The sequence below is a fragment of the Linderina pennispora genome (genome assembly GCF_002104995.1).
Source record: "Linderina pennispora strain ATCC 12442 chromosome Unknown DL89scaffold_2, whole genome shotgun sequence".
NCBI classification, from domain to species: Eukaryota; Fungi; Kickxellomycota; class Kickxellomycetes; order Kickxellales; family Kickxellaceae; genus Linderina; species Linderina pennispora.
The window spans coordinates 438,352-460,493 of record NW_024468250.1 but is presented as its reverse complement, the minus strand read 5'-3'; the positions used below and the strand labels follow the sequence as shown (position 1 = coordinate 460,493).

Sequence of the window (22,142 nt, the reverse complement as noted above, 5' to 3'; positions counted from 1 at the left end):
CGGCCTTGCTGAAAGCAACAGGCAGACTGGCGGCTGGTCGCATGGGCGGGTTCAACCGGCAGCTGCTGGGCATGTGCGGCAGCATGCGGTACAAGTCGACCACCTTGCGGCAGACGGAGACGTCAAAGGACGGACACACAACGACCACGACGCTGGCCAACGGTCTGCGGATCACGTCAGAGCACAACCCGGGGCACTTCACGGCGCTGGGCGTATACGTGGACGCTGGGTCGCGCTACGAGGATGGGGCGACGGCTGGCTACGCACACCTGATGGATCGGCTGGCGTTCCGCAACTCGGCGCAGTTTACCAGCAGCGCAGCGATGGCGGCAATAGAGAAGCTGGGCGGCAGCATCATGAGCTCGTCGACGCGCGAGTGCATCATGTACCAGGCAGCCGTGTTCCCGCAGGACGCCGGCCTGGCCATGCAGCTGCTGGCAGACACGACTTTACGCCCGCGCGTGCTGCCCGAGGACATTGAGGAACTGCAGGCCACAGTGCCCTGGGAGCTGCAGGATGTGGCCAGCAAGCCCGAGATGTTTTTGCCCGAGAAGCTCCACGAGACCGCCTTCCAAGCCGGCACCCTGGGCAATCCGCTGCTGTGTCCGCCCATGCAGCTGGCCCAGGCGACGCCCGAGCGCCTGGCCAAGTACCATAGCAGATGGTACCGCCCCGAGCGCATGGTTGTGGCCGCCGTGGGTATGGAGCACGAGGAGCTGGTGCGTCTGTGCGATGCCAATGGGTTCGCCGATCTGCCACGCACCGAGCCGCAGCAGAAGCAGAAGGAGCCGTGGATCGCCGTGCCCAATGGCCAGGCGGTGTATACGGGCGGTACGTGGTTTGAGTCCAAGCCCGACATGGAGTTCACCCAGGTGTATCTGGGCTTCCAGAGCGCCGGGATCGCCGACGAGCAGCAGCTGTACGCGTATGCCGTGCTGCAGATGCTTCTGGGCGGCGGCGGGTCGTTCTCAGCGGGCGGGCCGGGCAAGGGCATGTACTCGCGCCTGTACACGCGTGTGCTGAACCAGCACGCGTGGATCGAGTCCTGCATGGCCTTCCACCACTGCTACTCGGATTCTGGTCTGTTTGGCATCTCGGCGTCCTGCGGCCCGCGCAACGAGCATGCGCTACTCGACGTCATCGCCACTGAGATTGAAGCTGTGGCGTCGGGCCGCACCACTATGCGCCGTCCGTTCGCGTCGCAGGAGGGCGCGTCCAAGCTCGAGGTGCGTCGCGCCAAGAACCAGCTCAAGAGCAACCTGCTGATGAACCTCGAGAGCCGCATGGTGCAGCTCGAGGATCTTGCGCGCCAGATCCAGGTTGCGGGCAAGAAGATCCCGGCTGGCGAAATGGTTGAGCGCATCGAGGCAATTACCCCGAGGGACGTCGCCACGGCCGCTGCACGCTTGCTGGAGAGCCCGGCCACTCTGCTGGCCCAGGGCTTCGTCGACGGCATCAAGCAGTTCTACCCGCAGGTCGCCCAGCACCACGGCATCAAAATCTGAATCCATAAACCTCGCAGCTTCCGGTTCAGGGGGATGGGAGAGAGAATCCTCGGTTTTTTTCCCACGTCCTTCGTGCCTTGTCCAAATAAATTCTCTCCCATGCTGTTACTGCTAGCCAGAGCCCAGATGCACCACGCTCTCTTCCACATATCATCTCTCCACACCTGTCGCACAGCAATGCTCCAGAAACTGACATCTGATGAGCGCACGACGCTGCTCGCCCCGCTGCTTGCCTCCGGCTGGTCTCTGGTCGACGGCCGCGATGCCATCCACAAGAAACTGGTCTTCAATGACTTCAGCACCGCCTTCGCCTTCATGACCTCCGGTGGCCTTGACTGCCGAGAAAATGGACCACCACCCCGAGTGGTTCAACGTCTACAACCGCGTCGAAATCACCCTGGCCACCCACGACTGCCAGGGTCTCTCCAAGCGCGACGTCAAGCTAGCCACGCAGCATCGACACGGTCGCCGGCAAACTCCAGTGAATTCAATAAATAATTTATTTCAAAAGGCTTGCTTTTGTAGCGTCTTTGCTGGAACGGACCAATTCTGCCTGCTGCGTCACCAGCTCCAGAAGCCGCGCGAGCTCCGGATCACATGCCGACTGGTCCATCAGTGCTGCGTGCTTCATGATGCTGTCCAGGTCTGCCAGGCTAGCCGCCAGATGCTCGTCGCCTGGCTCGATTGCTAGCCGGTGCGCTGGCCCTGCTGTGCCGACTGGCTGCCAGGGGAGCGCCGAGGGCGGGAGGACCTTGGTGCGTTGCGAAAGCAGTGGCACTGGTGCGCGCCAGATCCCGGACGGTCCTGTGCTCCAGCCCGGCTGATCACGCCTATGATGTTGGTCTGACATGTACCTCCAATGCCAATATACTGCGCTCTTTCGCAAGCTATTTTTTAATTAGTACTGGAAGAAACTGCGCTGAAGAGTCAAAAAGAAAGAAGAGAGCCCGGCCAAATATTGCTTCTACGTTTGCATCCGCAGACTCCACCCGGCTCTTTCCCTTTCAAGGCTGCTGCGGTATCGCCTTTATCCCATTTCAACATTCACTCCATCCAAGCCTCACTCCAAGTAGCGCCCCGATGTACACAGATCATACTTGGGAAGGGACACCCTGTAGCCGTTCCATTCAAGAAAATAGGGTCTCTTTACTGTCCAGCCGCATCCGCGCCGGCCGCCGGCTGTTGCTGCTGCTGGAACCGCATGCGGGCCTGAGCAAACAGCAGCTCCTGGCTGCGCAAAAGCTCCTCCTCGCTCATGCCGTGGTTCTTCATCTTGGAGCTCTTCCGCCCCCGGTCCTTGCTCTGCTGCACCCGGTGCTCCTCGTACGCCTCCTGCACCTCGCCCACGTACTTTTCGAACCCAAGCTCCTTGAGCGCCTGCAGAACGTGCTCAGCCGCGATTGTCTTCTTCGCCTCCTTCTCGCAGATCTCGTTGGACTCGGATGCGATCAGGTGGATGAACTCGTTGCAGCAGTCGATCAAAAGGTCCCGCGTGTCCTTGGCGCACGTTATGTCAGAGGGCAGCATTTCGCCAATGAGCTTGTACACCGTCGCTACACTTGCAGGCCTTTTTCCAAAGTTAGTAGGTGGGGCATATGGCTTGGCTTATGCTCCTCGTGTCAGACACGCTGCTGCATGTTGTCCTTACCCCGGGGCAGCGACAGCTCGTCGTCGTTCGCTGGTCCGCCTTCAAAGTCTGACATTATGTGTGAATGTAAATAAAACGCGTAGAAAGGTAAATAAAAAGTTACAGAAAAACGTGCAATTCGAGCCTCAGGCAGCTTTGTCTTGTTACCGCCAAAAAGACAGCAGTGGTCGCATGGGTTGTGGGTTTGTGTTTAAGAAATAATCTAATAATTCGGGATTTACTCAAGGATTTTACTGGGTCAGGGCTGCATGGATCTGCTCCTTTTGGCTGTCGGTCAGCGATGACGGGAAGTTGACCTTGTAGTTGATAACAAGCTTGCCGAACCTGCCCTGGCAGCTTTGAAATGGGCATGCCGTAGCCGTCCATCTGGCTGATCTGCCCCGGGCGGACCACCATCTTGTTGCTGACCATAAACTTCTTGCCGTCCAGCTTGGTCACGGGCCGCTTGAACCCGCACAGGGCCTCGTCGAGCGACAGCTCCATGTCCATTTTCAGATTGTCGCCGTCGCGCTTATACACGGCGTGGGGCTTGGCCTCGACCACAAACACAATGTCCTGGGCGCCGTGGCCATAGTTGTCGCCCTCGCCCGAGAACCGCACCTTGGTCCCAGCCTTCCACCCAGGCTTGATGTCGATCTGCAGAATCTTCTCTGACGACACCAGCTGCCCAGACGCGCGGTCCAGCGTGCGCCGCGTCACCTTCAGCTTCTTGGTGCACCCGTTGTAAAGCTCCTCCAGTGTGCACGCCAGAGGCCGCGTCACTTCCCTTGTCCGTCCCCCAAAGCCGCCGCCCATATCGTCGTCCACGTCCATTGCGTGGCCACCGCGGCCCCGATGCGTGTGCACGCCGTGGCCTCCCATGCCGCCCATGCCGCCCATGCCGCCCAGCCCGCTGAACAGCTGCGCGAATATGTCCTCGGGGTTCGATGGCGTGAATCCGCCGAATCCGCCGCCGGGCCCGCCTGATGTGAAATGGAATGACTGGCCGCCGCCGCCGCCCATGCCGCCGAACCCGCCCGGGAACCCACCGGCGCCACCACCGCCCATGCCGCCCTTCAGGCCCTCCTCGCCGTACTGGTCGTATACTGCGCGCTTGTTTTTGTCCGACAGCGCCTCGAAGGCCTCTGAGATGTCCTTGAACTTTTGCTCTGCCGTGGCCTTGTCGCCCTGATGCCGATCAGGGATGCCATTTCAGCGCCTGCTTGCGGTATGCCTTTTTCAGCGCATCCTCGTCGGCGTCCTTGCTGACCCCGAGAATAGCATAGTAGTCCTTGCCCATCGCGTTCTATGTTGGAGTGAAAAAGAAAAGAAAAGAAAAGAAAAGCGGTTTATGGAGAAAACAAAAAGTTGAATAGAGAAGAGCTTTGCGTTGCGCGCCCAGCAGGCCTAGCGCCCTTTTATCGGGAAAAGGATCTAGACGCTTCTACGATCACACACGTGACTTTCTCGCACGCGCTGGATCGCTTCGCGCATATTGCATACTGCATACACAGATCATGTACCACAAAGCGAGTCCCGCACCACAGCGTTTCCGGCCAGATACGGGTATGGGTGAAATAGTTATATCTGAATTGACGAGAAATAAAGGAGAAAATGCGATATATAAAATGCGGGATCTCATCACAGCACTACATGCGCGATCACAGCCGCTGCCATGGCCGCCGCCGCTGCCGTCCCGGCCCCAGCCCGACGCAGCCGACGGCTTTTTGTCGCCGACCGGTTTCCTTGACAAACTGGCACATGCGCGGCTCGTCCCTTCTATGCAGACTCCTGAAGTTGAAGAAATTCGGATTGCGCGACTCCTGGAACAGCCCGTCGAGCGCGTCGTCGCTGGGTGCGCAGTCCTTGGCGACCAGCCCGTCGTCGGACTGCTGGATAAAGTCTTTGACGTACCCAATCAGCTCGTTCTTGTAGTCAAAACCGATTTCCCAAATCATGACGCCTGCGAGCCCGCGCCGCAACGTGTAGTCCATCTTGACTCCCAGCGAGTCCTCATCGTCGTATCCGATATACAGGCTGTCCGATTTGCGGAACAGCCACGGTGTCATCGTGTAGTTGTCCCAGGCGCGCACCCACCCAGCACGTGCCGTACGCCCATCCGACAGCGCTCCGCCTGCTGGATCGCGCAGGTCCTTCCACGTCCATGACCCCGCGATGTCGCTGACCGGCCCGACCAGCGTCTTGTGGTCGTCGATCGGCACATACTGGTTGGTCAGGATTCTGGCTCATATCGGCCGTGACTATGGACGAGTGGCCGTAAAATGGCAGCCCGGCCACTAGCTTGCTGGCGGGCCAGCCGGCGGCCAGCCAGGCATCGGTGGTGTTGCGGAACGAGCCCTGGAAAAACGGCACGTCGATGAAACGGCGAGTTGGGTGCCGAGTAGTCTGCCCAGTTGCCAAAGTAGTCGTACGTCATCACCAGCGCGTAGTCTACCGCCTCGTAGAACGGCTTGTAGTCCATTGTTGGCACATTGGGCCCTAGGAACGGGTGGTTATACAGCGTGATCGTCAGAAGCTTCTTGCCCTTGCCAAACTTGACATCCATGCCCTTGCGGATCCCCTGCAGCTGCCGTGAGCAGATTCTGTGCCTCCTGCAGGTTCTCCGGGAACTCAAAGTCGCAGTCAATTCCGTCCAGCTTGTACGAGTCAACAAAATCCACTGCATTGCTGACAAACGCCGACAGCGTCGCCGGTGTGCTCAGCGCTTTGGCCAGGGTTACTGAAAAGTTGCCTTGCCCGCCCACTGCAACCAGCATCTTGACGTTGTTCTTCTGCCCGTCTGCAATCACCGCCCGTGCGTGCTGCTCGCTGGTCATTGTTGTGTTGACCACCCCGCCCTCAAATGTAATGTTGCCTTTTTGGCTGGCAAATGCAAATGCAATGTTGGCGATGCGTCATCGAGTCCCAGGGAATCTCCACTTGGCGCTGCACAGGGATGTATCCGAGAACTACCCGCCCGTCCTTGTACCCGTTCGCTGTGGCGGCAGCTGCCATGTTGCTGGTAACAAGCAGCGCTGACACAATGGCCAGTGCTTTGCATGCGTATTGTAGAAGCATTTCTCAGATGGGTGTTATGTAGTCTTGTGCTGCCACTCCTATTTGACGTAGTTGTATTTTAGTCGCTCGGAAGAAACAGATGCAATGGATACAAAGCAAAAAATTGCAAAGAAACCAGGAAAGAGGACAGAATATGTCGAGAGGAGGAATGTCTACTCGTAGAATGTCAGTATCAGGACCGAGCAGTGAAATGCTGCCATGGCAGCATTTTATATCCTCCTACAAAGCCAGGAATTTCCTCCAGGATAAGCTGGGTGGAAATAGTATCCTGTAGCCAGCGGCAGATGCAGTAGGTGTATTTTTGGACATTTGGTCCCAACACACTGCCCTCCGCTGCTCCGCCTGTCGTCTGACCTGAGCACGCGGTGGCTCTAGAATAAATTTTTGCCGCTCCCTACCATACCATGGCCACTATGGCGCTGGCACAATGGAGCAGTTCTCCACAAAAAGATGTGTAGTCGGGAATGCTCAACAAGCTGCGGTGTCCCGAGGGAATGTACAAAGCAGCAGCGACATTTTTCGCCTGGATTTTGAATGACGACAGGCGTGCCGCGGGGGAGAGAGGAGAACACGACTAGCGCCACTCAGCTGACATACCTGCGACCTGCTGATTTTGGCGTATTTGACAGCCCCCCCTCATGCACTATCGCCATGATTTCTGTGTTGCTTCCTGACCGTTGCCTCACACCCGCACAGACGGACATCAGCGAAATGATGCAATAGAGTGGAACTCACCTGTAACAAGTATATCTCTCAGCTCACCTGTGGCCGCAGATGTCTTCTAATATTAGTGTCGGCGTACCTCCAAGCCTATGTATAGCTTGTTTGACTGAATCCCAATGAAGCGACCTAAATTTGGCTCGGACAGATTGGTGACGATGGGGAGAGACGATCCTCTGTAATATGAGGTATCTTTAGAAAATAGCTTAGAGCGATGATTAATGAGAATCTCTAGAAAATAAGAGACAGGGAATTGCACGAGGTGGAGGCAGGAAAGGCAGAGGAACTACGGCCTTTTAAAATAGTGCAGCGACCAGAGACATCCCTGAGAGCTTCCGCTCTGGCCGCATAAGCGCCTGGGGGAAGCGCTTGCTATTTCATCAGCAGGATGCGAAGTGAAGAAAAAAACCCTATACACAACGACTACATATTTTCCGCTTGTCGATTCCAGACATGTCAGCGATTTTTCTGTCTCCACTTTCTAACCACCCAATGGGCAAGAGGCTGGCGTACCAAGAGAGTCCCACCGGTCTCCGTTTTGTATGCGCGGATTGTACCCTGCACACTTGGGCCGCCCCACCCCATGTTGGGACAACAATGTCTGTGTTTTTGGTGGCTGTTTAAAAATGCTGTTCACATACCCACCGCAGGATGGCTGACGGGGTAGTGGTGGCGAAAGGGAAAAAGGGATGAGAGACAACCCCTTCCCAACAATCCGCGTAGAATGGCCTCCTCTTGGCATAAAGGGCAGGTATATATCTCTTTATGCTCTGGACAAGTGAAGGCATTCCTCCTTCAGTGTCTTGCAAAAAACGAGTGTGCGAAATGGAGATGGCAGACAAAGCGCATGTGCAACACCGACCCTCTGCGCACAGACAAACAAACCCATTGCACGAAGCAGCATGAGAAACGTTGAGTTTTTATTCTCAAGCATACATATTGGAAAAGTAGTATTCACATTTTCTGCCAATAGCAGCCATACTGGCCTTCATCTAATGCAGGGCAGCTAGCAGCAGGAGAGAAATGGCCGGCACCAACACCGACACCCCACTGCGGCAGGCGGAGTTCGTGTTCGGCCCATTGTGCGAGCTCGGCGAGCCCTTGCTGCCGTGAGAACTGGTATACTTCCCGACGTCCTCGCTGCTTGACTCGTCGCCAAACTCCGAGGACGCCGTTTCCTCATAAGCAGCCTTGGCCAAGCGGCGGCACGCAGCTGTGTACTCATCGACAACCGCGCCTAGCTCGCCCTTGTAGTCGTAGTTGATCATCCACACCATGGCACCTGCCAGTCCTTTCTCGATCATGTGCTGGGTCTTGATGGTGATCGAGTCGGCGTCGTCATAGCCAATATAGGTCCTGGAGACGTTGTGCAGCAGCCATGGCGTCATGGTTGTATTGTCCCACGTACGCACCCACCCCTGGTTGGCGCGGGCAGGCTCCTTGAGTGCGCCGTCGGTCGGATCGCGCAGGTCCAACCACGTCCATGCGCCATCGATCTTGCTAACGGGTCCGCCGGGAGGCGCAGCCTTGGAGTTTTGCATAAACTGCGTGCCGTTAGATGACTCGACAATGGCAGTCCTGCCATAGTAGGGCAGTCCAGCCACAAGCCGGTCGGCGCTCCATCCAGCATCGAGCCAGGCGGAAATGGCTGACGTGAACGACAGCCCAGGGTAACCCGGGATGTCGTAGAACGGCGAGTTTGGTGCTGTGATGTCGGCCCAGCTGCCAAAAAAGTCGTACGCCATCAGCAGCCCGTAGTCTACAATGTCGGAGAACATGCTGGCATCCACTTTGGGCGCGCTCGGCCCGAACTTGCCATCCGTCGAGTATAGCGTCATGGTGAGCTCCTTGGCACGGTCGCCGAATTTGGCATCAAGCGCCTGCCGCTGGCCGCGAAGCGCCAAATATAGATCGTTGATCTGCTGGCCGCTGTTCGGGAACTCGAGGTCATAGTCTAATGCCATCCAGGTCGTATGTGCCGACTGTGTCAGTTACTGACGCCACAAGGTTGGCGCGCGTCTTGTTGTTGCTTAGCACATTGGCCAGGATTGCCGACGGGTCGCCAGAACCACCAATGGAGGCAATCACTCGCACGCCGTGCTGGTGTGCCGTGCCCACCGCAAGCTTCACGTCACCAGCACCGCTGACCACGTTGCCGCCGGCATCGACATTGAAGAAGGCAAGGACCAGGTGTGTCAGCGAGTCCCACGGGATGGTGTCGACCTTGATGCCCTGGGCGTACGTGTAACCGAAGACGACGGTGTTGTTAAGAATGCCGCTGCTGATAACAGGCTCAGGCACATCCTCGATGCGCATACCAGCCAGTCGGTTGGTGAGCCCCAGCGTCGTAGCGAACTGCATCAATGAACACCAAGGCGCTGGGCAGGAATCGGGATGCAATCATTGCACTTGTGATTTTTGGTTGTATGTGGTATACCAACGAGAGGGATATTTACAAAATGGACTGTGAGTCTGAAGCAAGCCTGTAAGTGCGCCTGTCTGGGGAGGGTAGTCTGATGTATAAGGTGTGTATGTGACAGCTCATCCTCCAGCAGGGTCTGTGGTGGCATGGATGGGAACTTATATTTGTAATCGGGGGTTGTCAGCTTTGGTTCAGGCAGCCTTGCACAGCCATCCGCGCGCTAGACACTCCAAATTGGGCATATACCGAAAAAGCATGCAGAAATCACACCTCGCACGCCATGATGTCTAGCACAATGGCCGTAGCTAGACAACGGCTATAGAGGGCCGGGGGATTTTCGTCTCCTTTCCTGAACACCTACATGTCCAATTTCCTGTGGCACTGTTTGTTTTGGTAGCTTCTTAAGCTTGAGGGCCAGAGCAGCAAGCGACCATTTGAAGCCAGTTGTTCCAGTTGCCATCCCCTCGCAGTGATTTCTTGAATTGACTGAGAAGAAGGCCTCTTGCCAGGTGTATGCGAGCGACCATATGATACAGCTCCAAAAATAACCAACGTGTAGCTGGAGCTTAGGCAATGCAGGGGTGAAAAGGGAAATCAGCCGACTCCGCGCTGATGGTGGTGCTGTGTTTGTTCGAATGAACTGCTGGAGCCAATGTGTCCCTTGGATGTCTATTTCCTGGACGCTTCCATCTCTTGGAGCTTCCACACGCATGCATCAAAGACCGGTGACAAGGCAACACAAAGGTGCTTCATAAGCAACCTCTCACTCCCAACTTCCATATTTCCTCATTCAGCAGGGGCATCCATTCTAGTGCTAGTGCAGTACAGCTTCATATGCGCAAATTGATGTGCGCTACGTGCACGTTCAGCTTTGTCAACGACCACGAAAGCTGCAATATCGCCGAGCGATTGTGTGCTGTGGAGAGCAGAGTCCAGCTGAGCGCGGAATTACATGGCACATTGTGCGGGGCAGTTCTTTGTCGTGTCTGGATTGTTTCTAGCATCTCCCATGTAGCGCCACTGTAGAAGGGTGATACTGCCAGGCAGTTGGTTGTATTGAAAAAGCACGCACAGAAATGTCTAGATGTTCGCCATCTTGAACGAGGGCTCAGCCCGGAACAGCAGAATCAGCAGCCTTGGCCTGGGCCTCGTCCAGCTCAGCAGCCGACTTGGCCAGATCGATCAGAGAAATCTCAGAGTAGCCCAGCGACTTCTTCAGGTACGGCACGATCTCGGCCAGCACATCAAGCTCGCTAAAGTGCAGCTGGCGGTCAAACGCCGACTCGCCGATCAGCAGCACGCGCTTCTTGATCTCCTGCGCAAACGGCATGACCTTCTTGTTCTTGAGCATACCCAGCTTGCCAAAGGCGCCCGGAATCTGCTTGTCGGCAAAGGTGCGCGTGGCCGGATCAAAGTGGTCCTGCAGCACAGCCATGACGCTGTCCTGCCACTCGGGGAACTCGGCGGCAACGTAGATGTCGAGGGTCTTGGGCTCGTTGGGGTTGAACTCGGCTGCCGGAGCAGCGCCCTTCTTGGGCTTCTTCTGCTTCTTGAGCATGTTGGTCTCTGCGTCGCGCACAGAGCGCACCAGCTTGCGGATGTACTCGCCAGTGGCCAGCATCTTGTGGTCGGCCTCAGCAGGCAGATCGGCGGGCCAGCGGGCGTCCAGCACGGTGGTCTGGTTGCCCAGGACATCGCGCCACACCTGCTCCGACCAGTGCGTGGTGATCGGGCTCAGCTGGATGATCTGGCGCACGATCCACTTGCGCACCAGGGTCGGGTGCATGCCCGAGGCCGCAGTGACCTCGCGGTACCAGTCACGGGAGATCTGGAAATCGTAGAAGCCGCTCTTCAGGGCATCACGGTACATCATCTCGTCGTACGCGACGCCAGTCTGCAGAGTCAGCTTGTCCATCTCGGCATCGAACACGCGATCGATGGTGGTCAGCGGCGAGCTGGCCGGACGCAGCGAGACTTCCTCGACCGTCACAGCCTGGTCGGGCGTCTTGTCGGACGCGACGAGGGCCTTCTGCGCGTCGGTGATCCACTCGAGCAGGGTGTACAGGCGCAGGATGGCGGCGTTGGCCGTCGACTCCTCAAAGTTGGCGTCCTCGATGCTGTCGCCAGCGTCGGCCAGGGCAAGGCGCGTGGCATCGGCACCGTAGCGCTCGACCTGACTCGCGCACGCTCAGAGTATTGCCAGTCGACTTGGACATCTTCTCGCCGTTCAGCAGCAGATGGCCGTTTGTACGGACTCCGCGCGGCCACTCGCTCTCGGGGAACAGCGCCGTGTGGATGTAGATCCAGAAGGTCAGATGGTTCTGGATCAGATCCTTGCCCGAGTTGCGCACGTCAACCGGGTACCAGTACAGGTACGAGCGGCGCAGCTTCTCGAGCTCGGCAGCCTTGGCATGGCCGGCCGGCAGGGGCCGACCGAGCAGGACGTAGTCCCAGGCAGCGTTGTCGATATCCTCGGGGGTGAGGCCCAGCGGACCCGGCTTGGTGCCATCCAGCGAGCGGTGCAGCAGGTGGGCAACCGTGTAGTACGACATGTAGATAGTCGAATCTGAGAGCGACTCGATCAGGTAGGTCGGGTCCCAGGGCACCTTGGAGCCCAGGCCGTAGGTACGCGCACAGGCCCACTTGTTGAGCCAGTCCAGGGTCAGCTCGAACTGGTGGCGGGTCTCGGCGCCAAACGTGTTCATGTTCTCCAGACACTTCTCGGCCTTGGCCTTCCACGACGCCTCTCCGTAGTCCAGGTACCACTGGTCGCACAGCGAAACAACGCACTCGTCGCCAGAACGCGACATGACCAGGCCCTCAGGCTCGGCATAGGCGAAGCCCTGGCCGTTGGCAATCAGCAGGTCGCGCACCTTGTTCTTGGCCTCCTGCACCGACTCGCCCTTGAAGTCGCCGACGGTCATTGTGCCGTTGTAGAAGCCCTCCTTGTACGCCGCCTCCTTGGCCTTGGCCAGCTGGTCCTTGTCCTTCTGCGACGAGATCTTCATCTGCTCGCACAGCGTGGGTGCCGACATCTCGCCATAGGCAGCGGTGGACAGCACGGGCACAGGCTCAAAGCCCTCGACCCACTCGGCCTTGATGCCGTAGTACTCCAGCTTCTTCTTCAGGTCGCGCAGGGCAGCAAAGTCGTCAGGCGAGTCCGACGGCACCGAGGTGACGACGCCAGTGCCCTTGGTGGCCAGCACATTCTCCATGGGCAGCACGTACACGCCGTCCTTGTAATGGCCCAGCGGGGCATCGACCTTGGTTCCGATGATATCGTTGCCGACAATCGAGCCCAGCTTGACGGTCTTGCCGTCCTCAGGCGACAGGCCCTGGAACGCCATGTTGCGTCGCAGAGCGGTCCGAGATCACAAAGACCTCGTCGGGGTTCTGCGACTGGAAGAAGCCGTACTCGAGCTTGGTTCCGACGAAGCAGTTGGTCTGGCCGTACATGGTCTCAGGGCGCAGCGTAGCAGCGACCAGGAACACCTTCTTGCCGGCCAGCTCGGGGATGGCCCTTGACGACGGCCTCGGCCTCGTCGCTCCAGTTCAGCACCTGCAGCTTGATGCCCGTGTACTCCTGCGAGCCAACACCCTCGCCGGACTGGCGGTCGTGGTCCATGCACGGCTGGCCATCCTTGGCACTCCAGATGGTGTAGCGCTTGCCGAACTTGATCTTGCCCAGCTCGTGCAGGCGCTCAAACTGCCACCGCGCAAACGAGTCGTAGTACGGGTTGTGGTCGGTGGTCAGGAAGGCGCGGCGCCAATCGATCTTGCAGCCAAGGGCGTTCAGATCGTCGATGGCGACGGGCGGGTAGTACTTGAGCCAGTGCTCGGTGTCGGCAAACTTGGCAATCTCCTCGTTCGACATGCCCTGCGCCTGCATGATCTGGAACTGGAACTTCTTGTCGCCAAACTTGGCCGCGGTCTTGGTCTTTTTGCTGTGGAATCCGCCACCGACCTCCGGCTTCTTCTCGCTGACCGACATGTCGTCGACCTTCTCCGACAGCTCGTCCTCCTGGGGGATGATGAAGTCGGGGCCGAACATCTCGAGCTTCGCGCGCGATCTTGTCAGCAGCAGCCTTGATCGGCATGCCCGTGACGTGGAAGCCGAACGGGAACAGGGCCCGCTTGCCCTTCAGGCGCTCCCAGCCAGTGGCGAACTCGATCTTGGACACCGAAAAGGCGTGGCCCAGGTGAAGGGCGCCGTTCATGTACGGATACGGGAAGGTGCCCATCCACTTTGGGTACTTGTCGTGCAGCTCCTCCGGCGCAACGCTGTCGTCCTCGGGCATGTCGATCTCAAAGACACGGCTCTCCTGCCAGTCCTTCTGCCACTTCTTCTCAAAGTCCATCAGCGTATCACGCTTGACCGTCTAATTACAAAAGCTGATTTTAGCTGCAAATGAAATATTTCTGCTGGTGCCCAAAGCCTGGCTGCTGTGTCTTTTTCGAATTCGTACCTTCTTGGCCTGGTCGTTCGCAGTCTCAGCCATTTTGGGTTGTTCCTCGTTCCGGATTTTGTATGCGGGCTAATAATAAGTGTAGATTTTGACGATGTGGAAGCAGAGAAGGGAATTATACTGCAGAACAAAAATTTTTAGTTGAGGCTCATCGGCGTTCTACAGGCTTGGGAGCGGTCCGTCCTTTATGCGTTTTACCAAAATCTGAAATTGGTGACTAATCATCATTGGCCCGGCAGATAAAATTAGATCCACGTGATGGGCTCAGTGATTTCTGAGGCTGCTGAGGATCGCGCCGAGCAGCCTGACCGATGTCTCGAGGTAGTCCCTGACCACAGGCGATGGCGGCGGTGCTCTGGACATGTGGCTGCGTAGTGAATCAGCAGTCTCGGCCAGGCTGCAGCATGCGTGATCTACCGCCAGGGTCAGCAGGCCAGGGAGCTGCAGCAGCAAGTCATCATCGTCAACAAGGGTGTCATTTACGGCAAAGTACGGTGCGTCAAATGTGACATTGCCGACTACCTCGGCACATTTGGATGACGGATCGTCATCAAGGCACGCCAGGCACATCGTGAGCTTGCTTGGTCTAGCCAGCCCTGTCGATGAGGAAGGGTCGGGGAGCGAGACTCGCGGCGTCAGCCCCAGCTCGGCAACCCACATCATCTTGACACGGACAAGCCCGTCGCTCCCATGAAGTCTGGGGAAATACGGCCACGCGTCATGCTTGTTGCCTTTTGGAACAAAGCCGTGGGCATACACCCATTCGGTGCTCGGGTTGTGGCCGTAGCAAAAGTGCAGCTCGACATATTGCTCGCCATCAACCTCCACGTGGTGGCTGGGGTCAATAGGCTGGTCGTTCTTGAGCACCGCGACTGATCCGTCAGGCTGCAATGCCCAGTATGCCGTCGGCTGTTCACTGTGGTTGAACATGTCCAGGAACGGCACCAGCGCGTGGTTGCATCCCTCATGGACATAGCCGTCCCCAGGAATCGCGCTGCCGTCTGGCGACTCCAGAAAGCTCTGCATCGATATGGCCCGTGACAGCACAATGAAGTTGGCCCATTTGAATGCGCCAAAGTCGACGGAACCGCCAATGCCGCTATCCTGCTTCCATGCCGAAAGCTCCCTCTCCACTAGCCCGTGCAGCACCTGCAGATGCCGGAGCTTGGCAGAGACGGCGGCTGCGACTGGCGTGTCGGCCAGAGCGTCCAGGTCATCTTCTGTCAGATAGAGTCCGTTGGATCCCTGCTGTGGCAGCGGCCTCCAGGTACCAGGCCCACTGCGATTCAGGTGCCCCTGGCTCGCTCGGTGACGAGGAACAGCGACAGCAGGGTTGCCTCGCTGGCCTGCGCCTCATCGAGCATAGCAACGCATCTGCAGACGATATCCGACTGGAGGCATGTGTTGGCCGTGAGGATCAGCGGACAGGGGATGGTCGCCAGTGGGCTTTTGCCCAGATCCTTGATTGCTGAGACAGGAGAATACACGCCGCGCCCACGACCAGCGGGCTCCAGCACCCGGATGTGCTTGCTCTTTGCGCCGGCCCTATCCAGAAACGATGCGGTAAACGGGTCGGCTGCCATTGCCAGCGCTGAAATAGACTAGTTTTATGTGGGAGTTGCTACAATGGCTGCGGGCCTGGTGCCAAAGGCAGCTCCCATTTGTTGTGGTGGAACAGCCCTCACTCGCCTTTGTGGGTTGGCGGCCATATATAAGCCGGACACGCCAGCCCGCCCAAACCAAAAAAAGCGCTTTTCTCGAAAATTTACTAATCCCTGTCTTTTTTCTCTCTCCCTGCCACCCAAGCCTAATTTTCGCTACTTGACATTTCTGTCGCCTTACATTCTGTACATTTCTCTCTTTTGTTGCCAGGTGCACTCTTGACACACTCTTGTTTTGCTTATTCAAGCTAGGAGCCTGTTGTTCCAGCTCTCCCCGCACTCTTTCTCTTGCTTCCTTTCACTATCCTCATTATTGACGGTTTGTAAGTGCTGAGTGCATTCGCAAGTTTCTTTGCGCATTCGGCAGGTGCAAACATAAGATTTTGTAACTGTGCCTCGTACACGCTCTCGCAGGCATCCCGTCTCCTCCAAGGCCACACCGACCCGAACATCAGGTCGTCGCTACGACACAGCAACCACTGCGCGTAGCACTGCAGCTGCCAAGGGCAAGAGTCTAGAACAGCAAGCAAGCGCAGTCGACGAAGAGCCGGCAGCGGCACAAAGCCACAGAGCCAGAATCAGCTGGGGGCGTCCGAGTAGCAGACACGCCCGCTGCCCAAGGCCAACAAAAGCAACAGACGCCCAGGAAGCGCAAGGAGCCGACTGTGACGGAATCAGCAGCCTATCGCAAGAAACTCCGCAGCGCATCGCTTACCGCGGATCAGGCAGATAGCACGTCAGCTCACCCCAAAACGGAGAGCGCCGAACCCAAGCAGCAGAGCATGAGCGGACTAAGTACCCCGAACCGCCAGGCAAAGGGCACCGGCTCCCCAGCCAGGTAGAGTATACCCCCTCTGGTGCTATGTTTCTTTTTTAGGCAACAATGCCAAACAGGAGCCGTTCCGGCATGTGGGCGCGGCCCATGATCTGGCAGCACTGCGACGCCTTGCATTTGCTCGTTAGTGCTACTGCCGACCCCCAGTGCTTTTAATTTCTTGGAAAGCCTGCCGCCCCAAGTCTGGTTGCGAACTCTGCCTGATATAGTGCTGTGCTACTTCTATTGCGTGGTACAATCATCGGTTTATGCTGCAGCCCTCGTTGTTGTTGTTTTGTTGTTCAGTTGAGCTAATGCCTTCAGTCTGCCCTCGTAGAACGCCACACGGGCATTTCATCTTCGCCCATGGCGGCAGCGACTCACCGCTGCCGCCGCTGATCGAGGTTGCTGGCGATGATTCTCCGGCCAGGGTCCCACTGGTCTCGCAAACCGAATCTCCCCTGGACAGTCCGTACACAGGCAATGCTATCGAGTCTGAGCCGTTCGGGCATCTCGGTCGAGGCATTTGGTAACGGTGACGACGACGACGACGCATCCCTTCACTCGGACGCCGAGCTCGGAATTGAGGTCATGGAAACCGACCACCACTTTGATGCTGGACGCTGATGTGGATAATCACGACCACATGGACACTGGTGATGAAGACGATGCAGCCGCCATCTCCCACCACCATGACTACGATGAGATGGATGAGGATGAGGATGAGGATGATGACGGCATCTTGTCAGGAAACTACCCCGAAGACAGCGATGAGCATGATGGCGATGATAACGGCGATGACGATGAAGATGACGACAGACACAGCCAGGGAGGCGACGAAGATGACGACGGCAGAGAAAATCCGGGACGATGATGTTGCGAGCCGGTTTGCTGAGATGCTAGCCGGACGTCAAGATATCCGTCGCAACCTGTTTGGCTTTCGATCTAGGCGCCATTTCAGGAATGGGTAACGCTCAGCGCTTCCGCCCTCTGGTCGCCACGCTGAAACGGTATGATGACCCAACCGAGCAGTTGGTGGCACTGCAGGAGATGGCCGAGCTGCTGTCGATATCGACCGAAGAGTCGCTTATCGGACTCAATCTGGGTGAGCTATGCCAGGTGCTGGTCAATCTGCTCAAGGGCGCTGACGGTGACTATGGCGAGCTGACTGGCTTCATTCCTGGTAACCCGGACATTATGCTTCTGGCGTGTCGGTGCCTGTCCAATCTTCTGGAGGCACTTCCCTACGCCGGAACCATCCTGGTTCGCTTTGGTGTTGTGCAGGTGCTGTGCAGCAAGCTAATGGAGATCGAGTACATTGACCTGGCCGAGCAGGCACTGTCGACCCTGGAGCGCATCTCGCGAGAATTCCCGGCTAATGTCTGTGAAGCCGGCGGCATGTCGGCCTGTCTGATGTTCTTGGACTTTTTCGCTACATCAACCCAGCGCACGGCGCTATCGTGTGCTGCCAACTGTGCACGCGGCATCACCAGCGAGTCGTTCCCTCAGGCGTGTGAAGCTATGCCTGTGCTTGAGCGCACTGTTGTATTCAGTGACCAAAAAATCGCCGAGAGCTCTTGTGTGGCATTGCTTCACTTGGTCAGCGCATTCCGCTCGGATTCGGCAAAGGGTTGAACAGTTGGTGTCGGCCGATCTGCTCAAGGTTGCTGTGGACTGCGTGCAGCCGGACAACACAGCCACTGCTAGCACGCCCACCACCCTGCTGCTGCAGATGCTGACCATTACCGTATACAGCTCGCGAGAGCGCATGGCTCAGCTGTTGGATCTCGACATCATCCCTGTTCTCGAGCAAATCTTGATCAGCAAGTGCATCGGTCATTCGGCAAACCAGTCTGGTCCAGGACAGCCGCAGCCGCAACAGCAGGCATCGTCAGCATCTGTTACGCGTGTTCCGGATCAGGCATGGGAAGCACTCCGCCTGCTTGTCGCCATACTTCCCCGCCTACCGTCGACTATCGCGGGGCTGACCAGAGCCGAGGAACTAATCAAAGGCATGCCTATCGAGACAAGTGATGCTGGTTCAGATGCAAAGCAGCTGGAGCGCCTCCGGGCCATCGAGGCGCGTCCCAAGGTCATCAAGCAGCTGCAGCTCTCGCTAGTGCCGACCATGGCCAACATCTTCCTGTCGACGATGAACACGGCAGCGCGGTATCGCAGCCTCTTGGTAATACTGAAGATTGTGTTCTTTTTGAACACGGACCTTCTGCATGCAACACTCAAGGGCGTTTCGGTGTCGACCTTTGTGGCCAACATTATCTCGTCGCCAGAGTACCCGCTGCTCTCGGGCATCTCGCTGCTGCTGATCCGGCTTCTGCTGGCCAAGCTGCCCGATGTCTACGCACAGCGGTTCATCCGGGAAGGCGTTGCTGATGAGCTGGGAGAGCTGGCGTCGTTTGCTCGCACTGTAATGGAACGTGCCGAACCATCGGAGTCAGCGGCAGAGTCGTCTAGCGACGACGATGAGCAAAGGCAACAAGGAGGAGGGGTGCGACAAGGACGACGACAAGGTCGACCTAACGTGTCTCGCGTATGGATTCAAGATCCTCAACGTCCATATCCCCAACTCGTCGCGCATCAACCCAACCGGTAGCGCGCGCATGTTCACCTTACCCTGCAGCCAACTCGGATGTGGACGATCCCCAAGGACATTTTGCAAATATATACCTGGCTTTGCAGCCAGGCGCAGGCGCTCCATGGCCAGCTTCATGCGGTAGAACCCCCAGTAGCGGCTGGCAGCGATGGAAGCGTGCTCACTCGTCTCAGGCGCATTTCGCAGCAGCTGGCCAGCCAGGGTGACGGGCCGATGTCTGGTTCGATTGAGGAGCTGGCTGCGTGTCTCGAGTCGCCAGACAGTGTGACCTGCTATGAGCTGATGCAGAGCGGGATCATTGACTCATTGCTTGGCATTATCAGCCGCAAAGAAGCCAGTCATGATGAAACCAGCCAGCTCATTGCGTGCTTGCTGCGTGCAAAGGACGATGCAGTTTCGGCGTTTGTCATCTTGCTGTCGCGGCTGCACGAAGCGCTGAATCTGACCGAGGACATCCACATCCAAGAGGCATATCAGACACCAAGCGACGAGACGCGCTCGGCAGCGCACATGCTAACGAAACAGCTGCGCTTCAAGGTTGTTCCTGCCGATGACCAATCGGTTGCTTCTATGGACTGCTGCGTTCAACGACGAGCCCCTGGCCCGCGAGATAACAGCCACAATGAGCCGTATCCGGCAGTCGTTCCAGAACATCACAGTCAGTGTCCATGCCATTGCGACCTTTAGCGTGTTGGAAGCGTACCTGCGGCCGCGCATTGCGTTGTCCATTGGCCAGAACCGCCGCCGCCGCCGCCACCGGCGCCATTCCCAGCAGCCCAACCCTGACCAGGACCACAGCACATCGGCTGCATCCAAGAAAGAGGAAGGCTCCGATAGCAGTCCAGCGCCCACAGCAAGCGCAGCTCGAGCGGCAGCCTCGTGGCTCTGAGCAAGGGCCGAGCTCGCGGCGCAGATCAGGCAAGAGCCGGTCAGAGGGCCTAAACCGTGACCACGTTCGCATGCTTCAGATGATTGCCCAGTCGTCGGGTATCGATCTTCGCGCATCGGATCTGTTCGATCGACTCGGTGCTGATATGAGCGGCGATGACGAGGACTTTACCAGCGACTCAGAGAGCGATGGCGATGACGAGAAGGACCAGGACATGTCTGATGGAAGGGATGGCGGCGACAAGGAGATGGCAGAGGATACCAGTGACGGTGGCAAGAAGGCGCAGGACTGGCACATTGTGATCAAGCTCAAGTGCGAAGACGAGGAGCGCGTAGTCTCGTCGTCCGAGAACATCTTCCGTGTTGTCAGTAAGATGTGCCAGCACAGCGAATCGCTGAGGACAGCCAACCCGTGGATCCAGGTGTTCACGCTGCAGTTCCATATCGAGTTTGGCCAAAGCAAGCCAGGACGACGCAGCCAGTATTGCGGAACAGCGTGTGCAGCTGGCAAGCCCAGATCCACCGCAGCTGGATGAGATGCTTGGCAAGCAGAGCGCAGTCATCATCGAGCTGATCAAGCAGCTGCATGAGCATCTTCCGCAGGCCGTGCGTATCCTGCACCAGAAGCGGCTGATTACTGAGGACTCGGAGCTGTTCATCAACCGCAAGATCGCAGCCAAGGTCACCCGCCAGCTCGATGACCCCCTGCATGTGGTATGCGGTGCTATCCCGCGCTGGTGTCACCAGCTGGTCCACTACATACCGTTCCTGGTGCCATTCGAGACCCGGCTTGCATATCTGCAAGCGACCAGCTTCGGCTACTCGCGCAATATCAGCCGCTGGCAGACGCTGGCACAGCGTGAGGCACGCAATGGATCGAGCCGTGCCTCCGACATTCAGATCCCTCTTGGTCCGGATCCAGCGCCAAAAGGTCCGTATCTCGCGCCACCGCATGCTCGAGTCGGCGCTCAAGGTCATGGAGCTCTATGGCACAGCCAAAACCATTCTGGAAGTCGAGTACTTTGACGAAGTCGGCACTGGGCTTGGACCCACGCTCGAGTTCTATGCGACTGTGTCGCGTACCCTCAGGGACAAGTCGCTGGAGCTGTGGCGCGATCCGACTGGGTCTGCCTCGACAGCCAGGCCAGCAGACAGGGCAGCGAAACCAGACTACATCGATTCCCAGCTGGGCCTGTTCCCACGAGCAATCAATCCCGACTGTGCCGGCGACATTGCCAGCAGCCGAGAAGACCGATGAGTCGGGCAAGGTTCTGTCACCAACAGAGCGTGCCATTCAACTGTTCAAGTTCATGGGACATTTTGTTGCCAAGGGCTTGATTGACGGCCGCAACCTTGATCTGCCGCTCCACGAGGAGTTCTGGGCTGCTGTACAGCGCTACAGCACGGGATGACGACACAAAGACCGGCCTCTCATGGTCCTGGGCGCAGCTCGAGCACGTGGACCCAGCCCAGACCAGGTCCCTTCAGTATCTGCAGCAGTTTGTGGACCAGCGGACCGAGATCTATCAGCGCGAGGACCTGACTGCCGACCAAAAGATGACTGAGGCTGAGGCAATCCGTGACCCGAAGACCGACGCCTCGGTTGACGACTTGTCGCTTGACTTCACCTTGCCCGGGTACCCAGACATTGAGCTGCGCGAAGGTGGGTCGAGCATCCCTGTCACGATCAACAACCTCCCAGCCTACATTGACCAGGTCGCCCAGTGGACACTGGGCAAGGGCATCCAGCGACAGGTCCACGCATTCTGCGACGGCTTCGACAAGATCTTCCCTGTGCGCGACCTGTCAATCTTTGCGCCTGGGGAGCTGAGCCGCCTGGTTGGCCCGTCGTCAGACAGTGAAGACTGGGGCATGGCGACACTGCTAGGCGCGGTCAAGGCTGACCACGGCTTCTCGTTGGCATCACCTGCGGTCAAGATGTTTTTGGACTTTATGGAGTCGCTGGACTCTACTGGCCGCCGCCGCTTCCTGCGCTTTGTGACAGGGTCGCCGCAGCTGCCGTTTGGCGGCTTCCGTGCACTGCACCCGCCGCTGACGCTTGTGCACAAGCCCCACGAGGCACCACTGACACCCGACGACTACCTGCCCAGCGTCATGACCTGTGCCAACTACATCAAGCTGCCGAACTACTCGACGCCCGAGATTCTGGCTGAACGCTGGAGCCGTGCAGTCACTGAGGGCCAGCAAAGCTTCCATTTGTCGTAAACACAATAGATTTTTCTCTCCAAACACAACATGCACTTGCATACTGGTCCCACATCGCGACAGCTCACTCTGGAAGAAAAAGAGCAGGATCCAATGCGGATCCTATAATCCGGTATCCTAGCCC

The 22,142-nt window shown here is 57.7% G+C and overlaps 8 protein-coding genes across 8 annotated transcripts; 3 read left to right on the top strand and 5 right to left on the bottom strand.

Annotated features, from left to right (window-relative positions):
* Window positions 1–83: 83 nt before the first annotated feature.
* DL89DRAFT_221020 (LuxS/MPP-like metallohydrolase) lies at window positions 84–1,505 on the top strand (the record flags this gene model as incomplete). The annotated part of the gene is made up of 1 exon (XM_040884488.1): window positions 84–1,505. The coding sequence occupies one exon, from the start codon at window positions 84–86 to the stop codon at window positions 1,503–1,505; it is 1,422 nt and encodes a 473-aa protein (XP_040746164.1).
* A 177-nt stretch (window positions 1,506–1,682) lies between these two features.
* On the top strand, window positions 1,683–2,474 carry DL89DRAFT_320583 (uncharacterized protein; the record flags this gene model as incomplete). The annotated part of the gene is made up of 3 exons (XM_040891219.1): window positions 1,683–1,787; window positions 1,849–1,969; window positions 2,031–2,474. 3 exons carry the CDS (start codon window positions 1,683–1,685, stop codon window positions 2,327–2,329), a joined length of 525 nt encoding a protein of 174 aa, XP_040746163.1. The 3' UTR covers window positions 2,330–2,474.
* On the bottom strand, window positions 2,385–3,277 carry DL89DRAFT_265012 (histone-fold-containing protein). The gene is made up of 2 exons (XM_040886481.1): window positions 3,154–3,277; window positions 2,385–3,058 (listed from the first exon to the last, which is right to left on the bottom strand). Exons 1-2 carry the CDS (start codon window positions 3,206–3,208, stop codon window positions 2,652–2,654), a joined length of 462 nt encoding a protein of 153 aa, XP_040746162.1. The 5' UTR covers window positions 3,209–3,277; the 3' UTR covers window positions 2,385–2,651.
* Window positions 3,278–3,383: 106 nt separating this feature from the next.
* DL89DRAFT_290648 (uncharacterized protein) lies at window positions 3,384–6,210 on the bottom strand (the record flags this gene model as incomplete). The annotated part of the gene is made up of 8 exons (XM_040890105.1): window positions 3,384–3,449; window positions 3,478–4,320; window positions 4,778–4,855; window positions 4,884–5,373; window positions 5,402–5,437; window positions 5,517–5,735; window positions 5,764–5,990; window positions 6,073–6,210. The coding sequence occupies 8 exons, from the start codon at window positions 6,208–6,210 to the stop codon at window positions 3,384–3,386; spliced, it is 2,097 nt and encodes a 698-aa protein (XP_040746161.1).
* A 1,631-nt stretch (window positions 6,211–7,841) lies between these two features.
* DL89DRAFT_265011 (glycoside hydrolase) lies at window positions 7,842–9,460 on the bottom strand. The gene is made up of 2 exons (XM_040886480.1): window positions 8,914–9,460; window positions 7,842–8,870 (listed from the first exon to the last, which is right to left on the bottom strand). The coding sequence occupies exons 1-2, from the start codon at window positions 9,289–9,291 to the stop codon at window positions 7,923–7,925; spliced, it is 1,326 nt and encodes a 441-aa protein (XP_040746160.1). The 5' UTR covers window positions 9,292–9,460; the 3' UTR covers window positions 7,842–7,922.
* Window positions 9,461–10,460: 1,000 nt separating this feature from the next.
* On the bottom strand, window positions 10,461–13,851 carry DL89DRAFT_273988 (leucyl-tRNA synthetase; the record flags this gene model as incomplete). Its single annotated transcript, XM_040889127.1, is given in 6 exon segments — window positions 10,461–11,519; window positions 11,539–12,687; window positions 12,734–12,859; window positions 12,879–13,373; window positions 13,402–13,731; window positions 13,819–13,851. 6 exon segments carry the CDS (start codon window positions 13,849–13,851, stop codon window positions 10,461–10,463), a joined length of 3,192 nt encoding a protein of 1,063 aa, XP_040746159.1.
* Window positions 13,852–14,082: 231 nt separating this feature from the next.
* On the bottom strand, window positions 14,083–15,401 carry DL89DRAFT_290645 (uncharacterized protein; the record flags this gene model as incomplete). The annotated part of the gene is made up of 2 exons (XM_040890104.1): window positions 14,083–15,066; window positions 15,132–15,401. 2 exons carry the CDS (start codon window positions 15,399–15,401, stop codon window positions 14,083–14,085), a joined length of 1,254 nt encoding a protein of 417 aa, XP_040746158.1.
* A 43-nt stretch (window positions 15,402–15,444) lies between these two features.
* DL89DRAFT_320577 (uncharacterized protein) lies at window positions 15,445–22,018 on the top strand (the record flags this gene model as incomplete). Its single annotated transcript, XM_040891218.1, has 19 exons — window positions 15,445–15,459; window positions 15,894–15,934; window positions 15,969–16,069; window positions 16,101–16,317; window positions 16,631–16,733; window positions 16,774–16,881; window positions 17,000–17,037; window positions 17,069–17,202; window positions 17,243–17,892; window positions 17,933–18,744; window positions 18,779–18,900; window positions 18,932–18,942; window positions 18,995–19,465; window positions 19,500–19,783; window positions 19,818–20,240; window positions 20,275–20,651; window positions 20,674–20,917; window positions 20,979–21,180; window positions 21,215–22,018. 19 exons carry the CDS (start codon window positions 15,445–15,447, stop codon window positions 22,016–22,018), a joined length of 5,157 nt encoding a protein of 1,718 aa, XP_040746157.1.
* Window positions 22,019–22,142: the final 124 nt, after the last annotated feature.